Source organism: Pleurodeles waltl, chromosome 5 (assembly GCF_031143425.1).
Source record: "Pleurodeles waltl isolate 20211129_DDA chromosome 5, aPleWal1.hap1.20221129, whole genome shotgun sequence".
Taxonomy (NCBI): domain Eukaryota; kingdom Metazoa; phylum Chordata; class Amphibia; order Caudata; family Salamandridae; genus Pleurodeles; species Pleurodeles waltl.
In genome coordinates this window covers 104,602,510-104,617,577 of record NC_090444.1, presented here as the reverse complement: position 1 = coordinate 104,617,577, position 15,068 = coordinate 104,602,510, and the positions used below count along the sequence as shown (strand labels likewise).

General features: G+C 47.4%; 1 protein-coding gene across 3 annotated transcripts in view; it reads right to left on the bottom strand.

Annotated features, from left to right (window-relative positions):
• Positions 1-15,068, bottom strand: part of ESCO2 (establishment of sister chromatid cohesion N-acetyltransferase 2) — a 182,005-nt gene that overhangs the window by 23,815 nt on the left and 143,122 nt on the right. For all 3 annotated transcript variants that reach the window (XM_069233721.1, XM_069233720.1, XM_069233722.1), the window contains exon 9: positions 11,072-11,215. In XM_069233721.1, coding sequence (XP_069089822.1) covers positions 11,072-11,215 — 144 coding nt within the window. The remainder of the gene's footprint in view (positions 1-11,071; positions 11,216-15,068) is intronic.

The window sequence follows — 15,068 nt, the reverse complement described above, 5'->3', positions numbered from 1 at the left end:
TAGACTGAACAGTCATTTTTGTGCTGCCCGATTTACCCTTCAAACTATCCTGGCAGTGGCCAAACGGATGAGCCCCTGAAACGTGAGGACTGTCAACTGGTGGTTGTCTAGTCTTGGCACCCTCCTCATCCCTGCACGTAACACCTTGGCTTCTTGTTGGACCATAAACTTTCAATAAAGTTTCTTCCAACTGAATATATTGTTAGAACGCTAAGAAAAGATACTGTGTTTCTCTCTAAACTATGCCAGATCCAAGCCATCCAGGCTGCGAAAGGGGCGTGGACTGTTGCAACTATTTGCACCTGGCTCTTCTCGAAATATGTTTAAGGAAATGGAACTAATTCCAAGTCTTACTGTTATTCCCCTTTTGCACGTATATGTCACACATCTGTGTCCAGGCATCTTCATCAGTTTCCCGGCTTCCCGTTGTAAGAAAAATAATCAGGAGGCTCTGAATATGCAACAAGGTATGGGTGTCTTCATGCAAGAAATTAATTTTCTTTGCACCTCTGCGTACCCGTCTCCTTTTTCCTTGATACCCGACTAGTCAAAATTCACAGAACATGGCTCGGTGGAAGTTCCTTGTTATGGAAAATAAAAAAATACAAATATTTTTTTTAAAAGCTTAGCCGTCCCTGCCACCTGCTCTTCCCAAATAAACAAGGTTCTGAAAACTCAGCTCAGGCTAGTGTCACACAACCATATGGGTTAATAAGTGGACTCTACAAATTTAGTAGCATAACATTAACAATATATACCTGACCTTCATCAGCTTACCACCAAGCCCCAATACTCAATAAGCCTGACCTCAAGTGATGACACATACAATGGCATGCCATTTTATTGGATTCATGTGAAAAGAATACATTCCTTACCTCTTGTACCTGCCTCACCTTGAATCTTAAGGTGCCAAACTGATCTGCAAAATAGCTCCTACACACCGATGGGTAGTGCCATCAACTTCCAAGAAACTGCTGTCATGGATATGGCGATACACAAACCATATATAGAAACCATCTGTAGGAAAGTAGCCGCTTTTTAGCTTGGTTACCCCCACCTGTTTGTCCGTGTGTTTGACTGTGCTAACTGTGATCCTGCTAACCAGGACCCCAGTGATAATGCGCTCTCCTTTGAACTTGGTTGCTGGAACCTTTTCCTTCCCATAACTGGCATACTGGTCCTCCCATGTAAGTCCCTAGTATATGGTACCTAGGTACCCAGGGCACTGGGTTCCAGACGATCCCTATGGGCTGCTGCAGTTATTCTGCCACCCAGAGGGCACTCATGCAAAGGGTTCTGCAGGTCTGTCATTGCAGCCGGTGTGAAACGAGTGCATGCACCCTATTTTAAGTACAGGTCACTACACCAGATCATTGTAAGTCACCCCTGTGGTAGGCCCTCTCAGTCCAGCGGGCAGGGTGCAGGTACCTGTGTGTGAGGGCACCCCTGCACAAGCAGAGGTGCCCCTACAAACTCCAGATCCATTTTCCTGGACCTTGTTAGTGAAGGGACACCATTTTACGAATGTACTGGACATAGATAATTACCTATGTCCAGCTATATAATGGTAACTCCGAACCTGGGCATGTTTGGTATAAAAAATGTCAGAATCATACCTCCAATACTGTTGTAAGTATTGAAAGTGTGATTCTATGCACTCTGGAGAACCCCCAGCATTGCTACCACCAATCTTACATGGTTTTCCGGGGAGCCCAGCTGCTGCCACCCCTAGACAGGTTTCTGCCCTCGTGCTGCTTGGTCCGATCAAGCCTAGGAAAGCAGAACAAAAGGATTACCTTTGGGAGAGGGAGGTAAAACCATCTCCATTTGGAACTAGGTGTGACTGGCTTTGGGAGGGGTAGCCTCCCCAAGCCACTGGTTGCTCTGAAGGACACATCTGGTGCCCACCGCACATAGACCTGTCCACACCGGTTCAGGGACCCCCCCCCCTCCCTCCGGCACGAAACAGGACAATGGAAAGGGGAGTAACCCCTCTCCTGTACATCACCACCCCAGGGGTGGTGCCAAGAGCTCTTCCAGATGGTCCCTGGGTTCTGCCTCTTGTTTCCAAGGTTGACAGGGAACTCTGGGAAGCATCTGAGTGGCCAGGCCACGCAGGTGACGTCAGATCCCCCCCGATAGGTTCTTACCTGGTTAGGTTAGCAATACCCTTTCAGAGCTATTTAGGGTCTCTCTCTTGGGTGGGTCCTCAGATTCAGCCCGCAAGATTCCAGCAGGACTCCACTGCAACTTCTGCTTCGGCTTCTGGCCTCCGGAACTGTGATTGGAACAACCAGGACCCGACAAGCTGCCCCCAAGAAGAATTAACTTTTCTGTAACATTGTTTCCAGGGCTCCTGACAGCTTTGCAACATTTTCCCGGCCGTGCATCCTCAGAAGGCAGCACCTCTTCAGCCTGCACAAGAAGGAAGAAGGAATCTCCCTCGGAGGGAAGGAGTCACTCCCCTGCATCCGCAGGCACCTGCTGCAATGACAACCGGCTGCGTGGATCTCCCCTCATCTTGAGCTACATGGATCCTGCATCACGGGAGGTGGTCTGGAGGAGTCCTCTTGGTCCTCTCTGCCAGATGTCAACTTTGGTGGAGGTAAGCCTTTGCCTTTTCACGAAGGGCAGTAGCCCCGTGCACTGTGTCTCTTGCAGCTGCCAAGGCTTGATTGCATCTCCTCCAAGGGATCTTCAGGTGACTAGCAACTCCAGTTCCCAGCACTACTTCCTGCGATGCTCAGCCCTCTGCGTGGTTCTCCTGCGGCATGGTATCCCTTTCAGTAGTGCTGTGTGGGCTCCTTCTGTGATTCCTGTGCGACTCCTGTGGGTCCTACCTTTGCTCCTGTGGACTCTCTGCGATGCTGAGGATCTCCTGTGATTGCCCCTCCTGGGCGGAGTCCTCTTGGGTCTTGCTGGTCCCCGGCAGCACCACTTTTCCACTAACCTCAAGTTTGCCTTTGCCAAGCCTGGTTGGTGGAATTCCTGTACAGACACCAGTCTGCAATCTTCACTCCAGCGTGGGATATCTTCTACTTACATCAGGAACTCTTCTCCAGTTCCAGGGCTGCAATGCTGATCTGTTCTTTATCACCGTCAACTAACTCCTGCAAGTACAGCTGGATGGGTAGTATAGCTCCTACTCCTCCTGGACTCCACTGTGACTCTTGGACTTGGTCCCCTCTCTCCACAGGTCTTCTGCCTTCAGGAATCAACCACTGGTTTCTTGCAGTCTTGTCTGGATGTCTTCTTTTCTTCCTTTTGGGGAAAATCCAGTGTTTTACTCCTGCTTTCCGGGGGGTACTGTGTTACTTAACTCTCGTTTTCTAGTACCCCAGCTCTCCTTTACACATTCCTCTTGCCTACGTGGGCCTGTGTTCACATTCCAATTTTTAGGAGATTGTAGGAAGTTGGCTCTGTATGTGCTATTTCAAAGTAAGGAATAGCATGCACAGAGTCCAAGGGTTCCCCTTAGAGGTAAAATAGTGGTAAAAATAGATAATACTAATGCTCTATTTTGTGGTAGTGTGGTCGAGCAGTAGGCTTATCCAAGGAGTAGTGTTAAGCATCTGTTGTACATACACATAGACAATAAATGAGGTACACACACTCAGAGACAAATCCAGCCAATAGGTTTTGTTATAGAAAAATATCTTTTCTTAGTTTATTTTAAGAACCACAGGTTCAAATTTAACATGTAATATCTTGTTTGAAAGGTATTGCAGGTAAGTACATTAGGAACTTTGAATCATTTCAATTGCATGTATACTTTTCAAGTTATTCACAAATAGCTACTTTAAAAGTGGACACTGCAATTTTCACAGTTCCTGGGGGAGGTAAGTTTTTGTTAGTTTTACCAGGTAAGTAAGACACTTACAGGGTTCAGTTCTTGGTCCACGGTAGCCCACCGTTGGGGGTTCAGAGCAACCCCAAAGTCACCACACCAGCAGCTCAGGGCCGGTCAGGTGCAGAGTTCAAAGTGGTGCCCAAAACGCATAGGCTATAATGGAGAGAAGGGGGTGCCCCAGTTCCGGTCTGCTTGCAGGTAAGTACCCGCGTCTTCGGAGGGCAGACCAGGGGGGTTTTGTAGGGCACCGGGGGGGACACGAGTCCACACAGAAATTTCACCCTCAGCGGCGCGGGGGCGGCCGGGTGCAGTGTTAGAACAAGCGTCGGGTTCGCAATGTAAGTCAATGAGAGATCACGGGATCTCTTCAGCGCTGCAGGCAGGCAAGGGGGGGGCTCCCTCGGGGAAACCTCCACTTGGGCAAGGGAGAGGGACTCCTGGGGGTCACTTCTGCAGTGAAAGTCCGGTCCTTCAGGTCCTGGGGGCTGCGGGTGCAGGGTCTTTTCCAGGCGTCGGGACTTAGGTTTCAGAGAGTCGCGGTCAGGGGAAGCCTCGGGATTCCCTCTGCAGGCGGCGCTGTGGGGGCTCAGGGGGGACAGGTTTTGGTACTCACAGTCGTAGAGTAGTCCGGGGGTCCTCCCTGAGGTGTTGGTTCTCCACCAGCCGAGTCGGGGTCGCCGGGTGCAGTGTTGCAAGTCTCACGCTTCTTGCGGGGAGTTGCAGGGTTCTTTAAAGCTGCTTCTTGAAACAAAGTTGCAGTCTTTTTGGAGCAGGTCCGCTGTCCTCGGGAGTTTCTTGTCGTCGTCGAAGCAGGGCAGTCCTCAGAGGATTCAGAGGTCGCTGGTCCCTTTGGAAGGCGTCGCTGGAGCAGAGTTCTTTGGAAGGCAGGAGACAGGCCGGTGAGTTTCTGGAGCCAAGGCAGTTGTTGTCTTCTGGTCTTCCTCTGCAGGGGTTTTCAGCTAGGCAGTCCTTCTTGTTGTTGTTGCAGGAATCTAAATCTTTAGGTTCAGGGAAGCCCTTAAATACTAAATTTAAGGGCGTGTTTAGGTCTGGGGGGTTAGTAGCCAATGGCTACTAGCCCTGAGGGTGGGTACACCCTCTTTGTGCCTCCTCCCAAGGGGAGGGGGTCACATTCCTATCCCTATTGGGGGAATCCTCCTTCTACAAGATGGAGGATTTCTAAAAGTCAGAGTAACCTCAGCTCAGGACACCTTAGGGGCTGTCCTGACTGGCCAGTGACTCCTCCTTGTTTTTCTCATTATCTCTCCTGGACTTGCCGCCAAAAGTGGGGGCTGGGTCCAGGAGGCGGGCATCTCCACTAGCTGGGGTGCCCTGGGGCATTGTAACACGAAGCTTGAGCCTTTGAAGCTCACTGCTAGGTGTTACAGTTCCTGCAGGGGGTAGGTGTGAAGCACCTCCACCCAGAGCAGGCTTTGTTTCTGTCCTCAGAGAGCACAAAGGCTCTCACCGCATGAGGTCAGACACTCGTCTCTCAGCAGCAGGCTGGCACAGACCAGTCAGTCCTGCACTGAACAATTGGGTAAAATACAGGGGGTATCTCTAAGATGCCCTCTGTGTGCATTTTTTATAAATCCAACACTGGCATCAGTGTGGGTTTCTTATTCTGAGAAGTTTGATACTAAACTTCCCAGTATTCAGTGTAGCCATTATGGAGCTGTGGAGTTCGTTTTTGACAGACTCCCAGCCCATATACTCTTATGGCTACCCTGCACTTACAATGTCTAAGGTTTTGCTTAGACACTGTAGGGGCATAGTGCTCATGCACATATGCCCTCACCTGTGGTATAGTGCACCCTGCCTTAGGGCTGTAAGGCCTACTAGAGGGGTGACTTACCTATGCCACAGGCAGTGGGAGGTTGACATGGCACCCTGAGGGGAGTGCCATGTCGACTTAGTCATTTTCTCCCCATCAGCACACACAAGCTGGCAAGCAGTGTGTCTGTGCTGAGTGAGGGGTCCCTAGGGTGGCATAAGACATGCTGCAGCCCTTAGAGACCTTCCCTGGCATCAGGGCCCTTGGTACCAGGGGTACCAGTTACAAGGGACTTACCTAGGTGCCAGGGTTGTGCCAATTGTGGAAACAATGGTACATTTTAGGTGAAAGAACACTGGTGCTGGGGCCTGGTTAGCAGGGTCCCAGCACACTTCTCAGTCAAGTCAGCATCAGTATCAGGCAAAAAGTGGGGGGTAACTGCAACAGGGAGCCATTTCTTTACAGAGATGGTTTGTGCTTCCAGAGGGTCTCTATTGGTTATTGCTATTTGCACTGTTTTCTAACCTTTTCTACGTCTATTTCTGATTGCTAGTGTATATATTACTTGTATTACTTATCTCCTATTGGAGGATTGCTATTCTAGTATTTTGTGGCAATTTGGTCCAAAAATAAAGTACCTTTATTTTTGTACAACTGAGTGTTTTCTTTCATGTGTGTAAGTGCTGTGACTACAGTGGTATTGCATGAGCTTTGCACTTCTCCTAGATAAGCATTGTCTGCTCATCCACAGCTACCTCTAGAGAGCCTGGCTTCTAGACACTGCCTACACTTCACTAAGAGGGGATACCTGGGCCTGGTATAAGGTGCAAGTACCTTCGGTACACACCAGTCCAGCTTCCTACACCATCCCTGCGTGTTGACATCAGTTTCCTTTTTTTTTTTATTTAAACATACCATCAGACATGGTAATATGTCTGATATGACAAGTGGCAGTGAGAAAAATCTAACTTGGAGCTGAATTAACCTCAGTCCCCTCTACAGAAAGAGGAGTCTTTGAAAAACAGGCAGAGTTTCCAAAAGTAACTAACGAATTTTCTGATTGATTCTTCTACCCTAAGATTATTCACCTGTTGAATGAGTACCAAAACTTTCCACCCCTCCAAAATCTGCAGAGTGGACTTACATCAGAAAGCCCTGCAGGACAGAATGTGCAAACAGGCCCTCCCTGCAGACCAAATAGATTCAGAAGTCTCTGTTGAAAGTACTGATACAAGCCCATGTAGTGGGCTGGCAGATGGTCAACACAGGAATACTCAAGAGAGGGTTGCATATTCAGCATTCGGTCAGAATGAAGGAGCCAGCGGCCCTACTGGGGTCCTTTTTGGCAAGAGCAAAAAGGAAACTTTTGCAGACGTCCGTCTTCCAAGTAACAGTTCTCTTCTAGATCGATCTTAAATTCTGCAGACCGAAGAAGCCAATAAAGAGCTGATTATGAATGTGGTGCTGCTTAGACCTATACGTACAGAAGATATGGGCACGTCGCAGGTCCAGTCGTGTTAATATCACTTTCTCATTTGTAGGATAGGTAAGAATGTGGGAAATGTTATGGATTGCCCCGTATGAAAGGGGGGACACTACTTTCCAAAAAAAAAAAAAAAGATTTGCGTGTCCCAATAACTAGCATGTCTGGGAAGAAGGCTTTATGTGTGTTGGGGTAGATGGCAAATCCTGCAGCTTGCTAAAGCAGCACACAAAGTGATCACAATGGGGAACAGTTTTGAGAGTAAAAAACGCTAAAGAGTGCAGCTATGAAGCGGTTCAAAGCTGCAGTACACATCAGGAAGACCAGGACAAAACTGAATCCCAATGTGGCACAGTTAAAGGAGCAAAGGAGGGCTCATCATTCGAGTCACGTGTTGTGATATGTTTCCTAAACAGGCTGTCACATATTTTCTTGTGCTCCTTTCATTAGGCCACATTGTGACTCAAGTCACAAATGCAAGTTCCAAGATTCCTCTTATGAAATGCAGACTTATCCAAAAGGCATATCCCCAGAGTTGGGGCCACTGCAGGACTAAGTTCCACTGAACATCTTTTATGTACTGCCAAACAAAGGGCAACTGTAGAATGCAAGAGGCCTAACAGATCTAGCACTTTCAAAACTGTCAAGTGTGGAACAACACCTTTTACTTGAAATATCAGTATTGCAGCCTGAATGTCCCGACTCCAACGAAGGGTAGCCTCTGCATCCGTTGGAGGTGGGATTTTGACTCATTGATGGAAAAGAACAGGTTAGAAAAGCGAAAAATCGTGCTCCGCAAGTAATCTGAGACAAACTAAGGCATGCTAGTCTGAAACATTCTGTCCCCAACCTGCAACAATGGGCTGTCATCACCTGGACAGCTACCCTTCCAATTGCCCGTGGCTTCCAGTTCCTGCTTGACCCAGAGTGATCCAGTGACACCGCAGCTGCCTGGGTTTTCCTGCCAGGGTTTTCCCCACTCACCGTTCTTCCTGTCAACAAAAGACCCGCCCACCCCACGACCTACTCAATGCAGGAAGCAGCGCGACCGTGCTACTGGCACACCAAAGGTAAGCCTGTCTGCGCCCAGCGCCACGACCCCTGGTCCTCCCCCCTGAAGATACACCACAGCCAACCTCTACCCCAGACACTGCAACAAACACTGCCACTGTGCTGATCCTTGCTCCACGTTGGGACCTTTCACCTGCACCCACTGCCACAGCACACACACACCAGCCCCACCCCGAACACACCACAGACATCACCTGAACAAAAATACCAACTCACATATGCCCTTCTCAACACACACACACACACACACACACACACACACACACACACACTGCAAGCATGCCACTGAATTATGGGAACTAACTGCCACCCTCACACCCAACATAGTCTTCCTCACCCAGATCTGGCTCAGCCCCACATCTGCCCCAGACATTGCCACAGAGATCCACAATATAAAAATCACTTAACGGGACCGGACCAACAAGCCAGGAGGAGGAACAGCCATCATCTACAAAGACCATACAGTGCACCACCATCAACACCACCATCCCCAAGGAACACTGACTACAAAACAACCATCAGAGGCACCCTTGCATACCAACACCCAGGTCCGTGTTCCAGCTTCTGCAAAACTGTTGCAGATTTCATTGTGTCCCTACCCTTAGACTCAAAGGACTACAAAAGTCCAGGTGGTACAACCAAGAACTCAGAACAGCAAAACCATCATGTAGTGTTTTTAAAGAAGTGGGTCTTCATCTATATCCAAAAACTTGAGAAGCATTTGGGGCAGTCCTGATTGCTACAGGGACTTTGCTCCAGATCCTGGGTGCTTAGGTGGAAAAGGACTGTTGCCCCGTTTCTTCTTTTTTACATTTCTTACTGTGCAGTCTGGTGGTGTCCTGGCTAAGAGTGTGAAAAGAATCAACAGAGATGCTGAAGTGTCCAAGCACCACGCTGTTACATGCTGCTCTGCCTTGGTGTCCAGCCCAAAGCGGATGATATTTTGTTGCGTCTTGGCCATCCTGAATGACCTGTGCTACACTAGTGCAAAATGAATCTGGGTCTGCCCGCAAGATTTTGCTGACCATGCACCACAGTGCATTCAAGTATCGTTCTAGTAGGCAGCTGGCACTTACTGAATGGCGGGCCAGACTGTCCAAGGAGAATATTTGTTTCCCAAATGTCTCCACATGTTTCAACTCCCTGTCAGGAAGATTTATTTGGGTTCAACCTACTTGTAGAAGCCTGAATCAGTTGGCTCTCGGGCGTGGGATGCTATGTGAGGAAGGCTGAGTCACATGGGGCAGGTCTCTAGCATCTAGCTAGATCCGCACTTACTGTCAGGCATGAGTAATGTTTGGCGCAAGTGCCCATCAGCGTGTCAGCCAGTGCCTGGCATGAGTGAGAAGCGGGTCGGTAGAGGTCTGTGAATCCTTAGTACGCTAATTTTGGTCTCAGTTAATAGTAGCTTTAAGTTAAAAACTTCAGCAGCTTGTCGGATGACTGCAGTGAACATGGCTTTCTCTTCTCTTGAGGGGGCGAATGGGTGGAACTCAACCCAATATCAGCAGAGGTGTAAAAGCCACGAATCTCTTGTAGGTTCATAAAAAGGTTTTCTTCAATGTAGCATGGGATGCATCACCGACATCATCTCCAATGTCATCACCAAGACCATGTGGACTATATTCTGAATCAGAGCCAGCAGTATTTAAGTGTTTGAGAGAAACTCTTGGGTAGTGGAAACGTTTTGACGGTATCAAAATGAGGTTGGACAGCCTTTGTCTGAACACGGGGCACAACTTCAGTCGAGGTCATGGGGGCTTTGTCTCAGAGTACCCTGGAGCCCACTGGTGTGGGCTGTCGAACCAGGCTCAAAGTAAAAATGGGCATCTGTTACAGAGTAAGGATGGATCCTGGGGTCAAGAGGCACAGATGGTGTAGACGACCGAAATACCAATGGTAACCCGACTGGAGGTCTCCTCGAACCTGTGGGCCCTTATGGCATGCCAGAGGGAGCGGAAGGCCGCCGAAGACCCACAACTTGGCTTCATCAGGGCACAGTCGTACCAGGCCTTGACGTAGTGTGACAACTCTAGACACCAGAGACGTAGCTTGTGGATTCTTGGCATGAACATCTGTTTTGACAGTTCTTACAAGGCTTAAACTCTAGTTTTTTGTGGGGACACGTCCATTGGACACAAATAAATAATTTTGGAAACTTTGTCAGAGATGAGGGTTAAAAAAAAAAAAACGGGCGCAAGAAACTAACATCCTGCCTTACAATGCCTCACCAGCACCCCAAAAACTAAACTCTGGGTATCACTAAAAGAACCTCATACCAGCCACTAAGCAGCAGGGTGAAGATTTGGGCCTGCTTCATAGTCACTAGACCTGGGCACTTCATAAACAATACTTTCTTGAGGAATATGTGAGATGATCCGTCCAACAGATAAAGCTTAGCCTAACGTGGCTTATGCAACAGGACAATGATGCAAAAGGCACTACTAAATCTACGAGAGGATGGCTTAAAACAAAAACAAAAAACAAAAAATACTGCACTGATAAACTTACAGGAAATGTTTACTGCAAGTTATTGCTGCTAAGGGGGTTTCCATGTGTTACTGACTCATGCGGCTGCTTAACGTTAGCAGCAACTGCTTCTCAGGAATTTCACTATTTATCAACAGAATATCTTTTCCATTCTAACTATGCTTTCCTCTTCTTCTGTTACATATACCATATAAGCATATTTTTTTAGTATAAGTGTATGGGTGGTGCTCAGCTTGGATTCCTACCAGAAATGTCAATATGATGCCCCTTTAAAAAGAAACTGTCTATGGAACAGCGACAAATTTTAAGATTCTGGCATACAGAAGAAATATTTCAAAGAGTGAAATTGCACTTTCAAGCATTTTGTCTTTGTAAAGCCTCCATATATTATTCCCAAACATACCTGTTTGATAGGTTCTGCAATCAAGCAGCCAACAATTTTCTTCTCATTAGATACAAACATATAGGTTTTAGCCTTGCTGGGACAGCTCAGAGTGGCCTGTTTGAACCCCAGCTCACTATCCACAAGTTCTCGCACCTCTTCTGCCTGCACACAAGGAAAGAAGATCACAAAAATGTTTTGATGCATACACCAAACTACATCACGGATGTTCATTTTATATTATAGAATTGAATGCCTCAGAATATCCCAACATTCCAGCATCCTCCCACTCCAAATTCATTATCTTCCTTTAAGATATGACATACCAGATGAGAACAAGAGTAAGCTATCTAGTTGTATGTATTTAACATAATAAATTCATATCTAAACATAGTACTTTTACAAAGAAACCTATAAAATTGAAATCAAAATATCCTCAAGAATCAGCCAAACAAATGTTGGTTGTTTTTTCCAATTTGGTGTGAAGTGGCAACATTTAGGGCTAGACACAATGAATATATTAATGGTGTCAAAGCACAAGTCTACAATAGTCACTTACGTAAATATATGGGTGCAAGAAAGGTTTCATACCACTTACATCACTTTTTAAATTGGGGCTACCTTCGGTGCATATTGTTTACTATTCCTGCAAGTTAAGGAAGAATCCTGGTATAATAAGCTTTTTGAAACAAAGATGTTTGCCATTAAGAGATAGAGGTTCATAGAAGTCACATTCATCAAAATCATTAGTGTCTTTTCACCAAAATCGTCAGTATCTTTCAGTAGCAGAATCTAAGGATTACTGCTGGTTTAATGTAAGAAGCATGTTTATATGGCACGATGTAGTCATATGCTGGTAAACAGAGTACTAGGCCGCACATCCCTGCTTGAAAGACAGATGTGGAGAAAACATTATTGGCCCACCTGGACATGTGTTTGTAAAACCTCTGGGTAACAGAGCTTGCAAAAACCTCTAAGCAGGACAGGTTTGGGGGATGGTCTTAAAACAAGACTTGGTTATTTTTCACCAGTTTCATGCTTGTTATCCATCATGAGATATATGGGGACACTTGCATTATTCTCGTCTTAGAATATTCCCCAGACATCAGACTAGATCCAGAAAACTCTTGAGCAGTACCTTTGCGTGCCAGTAGGCGTAATTCGCCTGTCAGCCGCTTTAGAAGTGACATTACGGTGCCTATATAGGCTCCAGCCTGGTACATGGACATCTGTTTCTTTTGTGACTAGTACTGCAGCAAAAACATGGAGCCGTGTAAAACAAATGTAGAATTCGACCAGTGTGCAATATCTAATGGGAGCTTTTTACGGAAAAGCCCAGTATACAGAATGGGGAAGATGTGAGGACCGGTGAGGAATCTGCAGTTAGATAGGGTCTCTACCAGAAAGAGAATTACCGAAGGTAAGTAACTTGTTCTTCTGATAAAAATAACTAACTGCAGATTCCACATCTTAGAATAGATAGCTAGGCGATATCACCCTGGGGGTGGGCCTGCAAACTGGTTTAGTCCTGGAAGACTAAACAGATGAAATGCCCATCCAAGCAGTAGTGCTTTATGAATATACTGGAGGGATGACAACGTGGTGGCCTGACCGATGTCCAGGACAGGAATTCTGAGTGCTATTGCAGTAGTGGCGGCTCTAACCCTAGAGGAGTGAGTCTGCAAGCCCGAAGGAGTTGTTTTTTCACCTGTGCGCACCAATGCTTATGCAAAGTACAATCCATTGGGAGACGGTCTCTTCCGGCACAGCATCGTCGTCCTTACTTCTGGAGAACTCAATAAAGAGCTGATCGCCACCTAATGGTCCTTGGTGTGATCAATATAGCATGAATGTAGGAAGTTGGTATGGTGTGTGGTGGGTACCTAAGGTACTTACACCTTATACCAGCTCCAGGTACCCCTCTTAGTGAAGTGCAGGCAGTGTCTCGAAATCAGGCTCTATAGAGGTATGCTTTGGATGAGCAGCCAAGGGTTATCTAGGAGACGTGCAAAGCTCATGCAATACTACTGTAGTTACACAGCACTTACACACATGAAAGAAAACACTCAGTTGTACAAACATAAAGGTACTTAATTTCTGGTCACAAAATACCACAAAGTACTAGAGAGGCAACCATCCAATAGGAGGTAAGTAATACACTAATTGTATACATTAGTAAACAGTAACAGGTTTAGAAAAGGTTAGAAAACAGTGCAAATAGCAATAACCAACAGTGACCCTAGGGGGAGAACAAACCATATACTAAAAAAATTGAAATGAGAACACAAGACTCCCACCTAGGTAAGTGGAATGTGTCAAGGGGAGCTGGGAGTACTAGTAAACCACAAAGGTAAGTAACAGTACCCCCCAGCGATCAGGAATGCAGGAGTAAAACACTTGATTTTCCCAAAACCACCAAAAAAGAAGACATCCAGACAAGACTGCAAGAAACCAGCGGTGGATTCCTGAAGGAGAAGACCTCTGCAGAGAGGGGACCAAGTACAAAAGTCACAGTGGAGTCTAGGAGAAGTAGGAGGAGCTACTACCCACCCAGCTGTACTTGCAGGAGCTGGTCGACAGTGAAGAACAGGTCAGCACTGCAGCCCTGGTGCCGGAGAAGAGTTCCTGATGGATGCAGAAGATGTCTCACGCTGGAGTGAAGATTGCAGACAGGTGCCGGTGCAGGAATTGCAAGCCGATTCTGAGGGCCCACCCAAGAGGAAGTCCCTAAGTAGCTCTGAAAGGGGGAGGGTGGATTGGTCACCTAGGCAGGTTAAAACGTATCAGGTGGGGGCTCTGACGTCACCTGCCTGACCTGGCCACTCAGATGCTCCCAGAGGCCTCTGCCCACCTTGGATTCAAGATGACAGATTCAAGGGACCTTCTGGAGGAGCCCTGGGCACCATCCCTGGGGTGGTGATGGACAGGGGAGTGGTCACTCCAATTTCCATTGTTCAGTTTCGCCCAGAGCAGGGGGTAGGGATCCTTGAACTGGTGTAGACTAATTTATGCACTGAGGGCACCAAACGTGCCCTTCAAAGCACACCAGTGGCTTGAGGAGGCTAACCACCCAAGCCAAAGCACCTATTTTCAAAGAAAGTGCTTTGTTCTGAATTCCTGGGCTTGAGTTGATCAAGCAGAAGGAGGGCAAAAACCTGTCTGAGGGATGGCAGCAGCTTGGGTTGCCCGGAAACCCCCAGAAGGCTGGTAGGAGCAATGCTGGGGGTCCTCTAAGGAGCCCCCAGAGTGCATGGAATCATACTTATAATACTGGCAACAGTATTGAGGTATGATTCGGACACGTTTAATACCAAACATGCCTAGATTAGGAGATACCATTATGTAGCTGGACATAGGTAGTGACCTATGTTCAGTACATATGTAAAATGGTGTCCTCGCACTCACAAAGTCCATGAAAATGAAGCTGGAGTTCGTGGGGGCACCTCTGCTCATGCAGGGGTGCCCACAAACACGGTTACTTGCAACCTGCCCTTTGGTCTAGGAGGGCTTACCACCAGGGGTGACTTACATTGACCTGTAGTGAAAAGGGTGCATGCACCCTTTCACGCAGGCTGAAATGGCAGGCCTGCAGATACACTTTGCATTGGCTCCCCATGGGTGGTATAATACATGCTGCAGCCCATGGGGATCCCCTAGCACCCCAATGCCCTGAGTACCATATACTACGGACTTACATAGGGGCACCAGTTTGCCAAATGTGGGGTGTGCGTGGTTCAAATAACAAAGTTTAAAGGGAGAGAGCATAATCGCTGGGGTCCTGGTTAGCAGGATCCCAGTGAACACAGTCAAACACACTGACAACAGGCAGAAAATGGGGGTAACCATGCCAAGAAAGAACTACACTTCCTCTCCATCATCTCCTTTGGTAAGGAAGAGGTCAGCGAGAGAGTCCAGACAACATCGGCAGTGACGGTGCTGTATCGTGTCAGAGATGACGATCAGCTAACAGTAACCCAGCGGGGGCACCCCTGGGCCCCAAAGAAGCTCCAGGGGGACC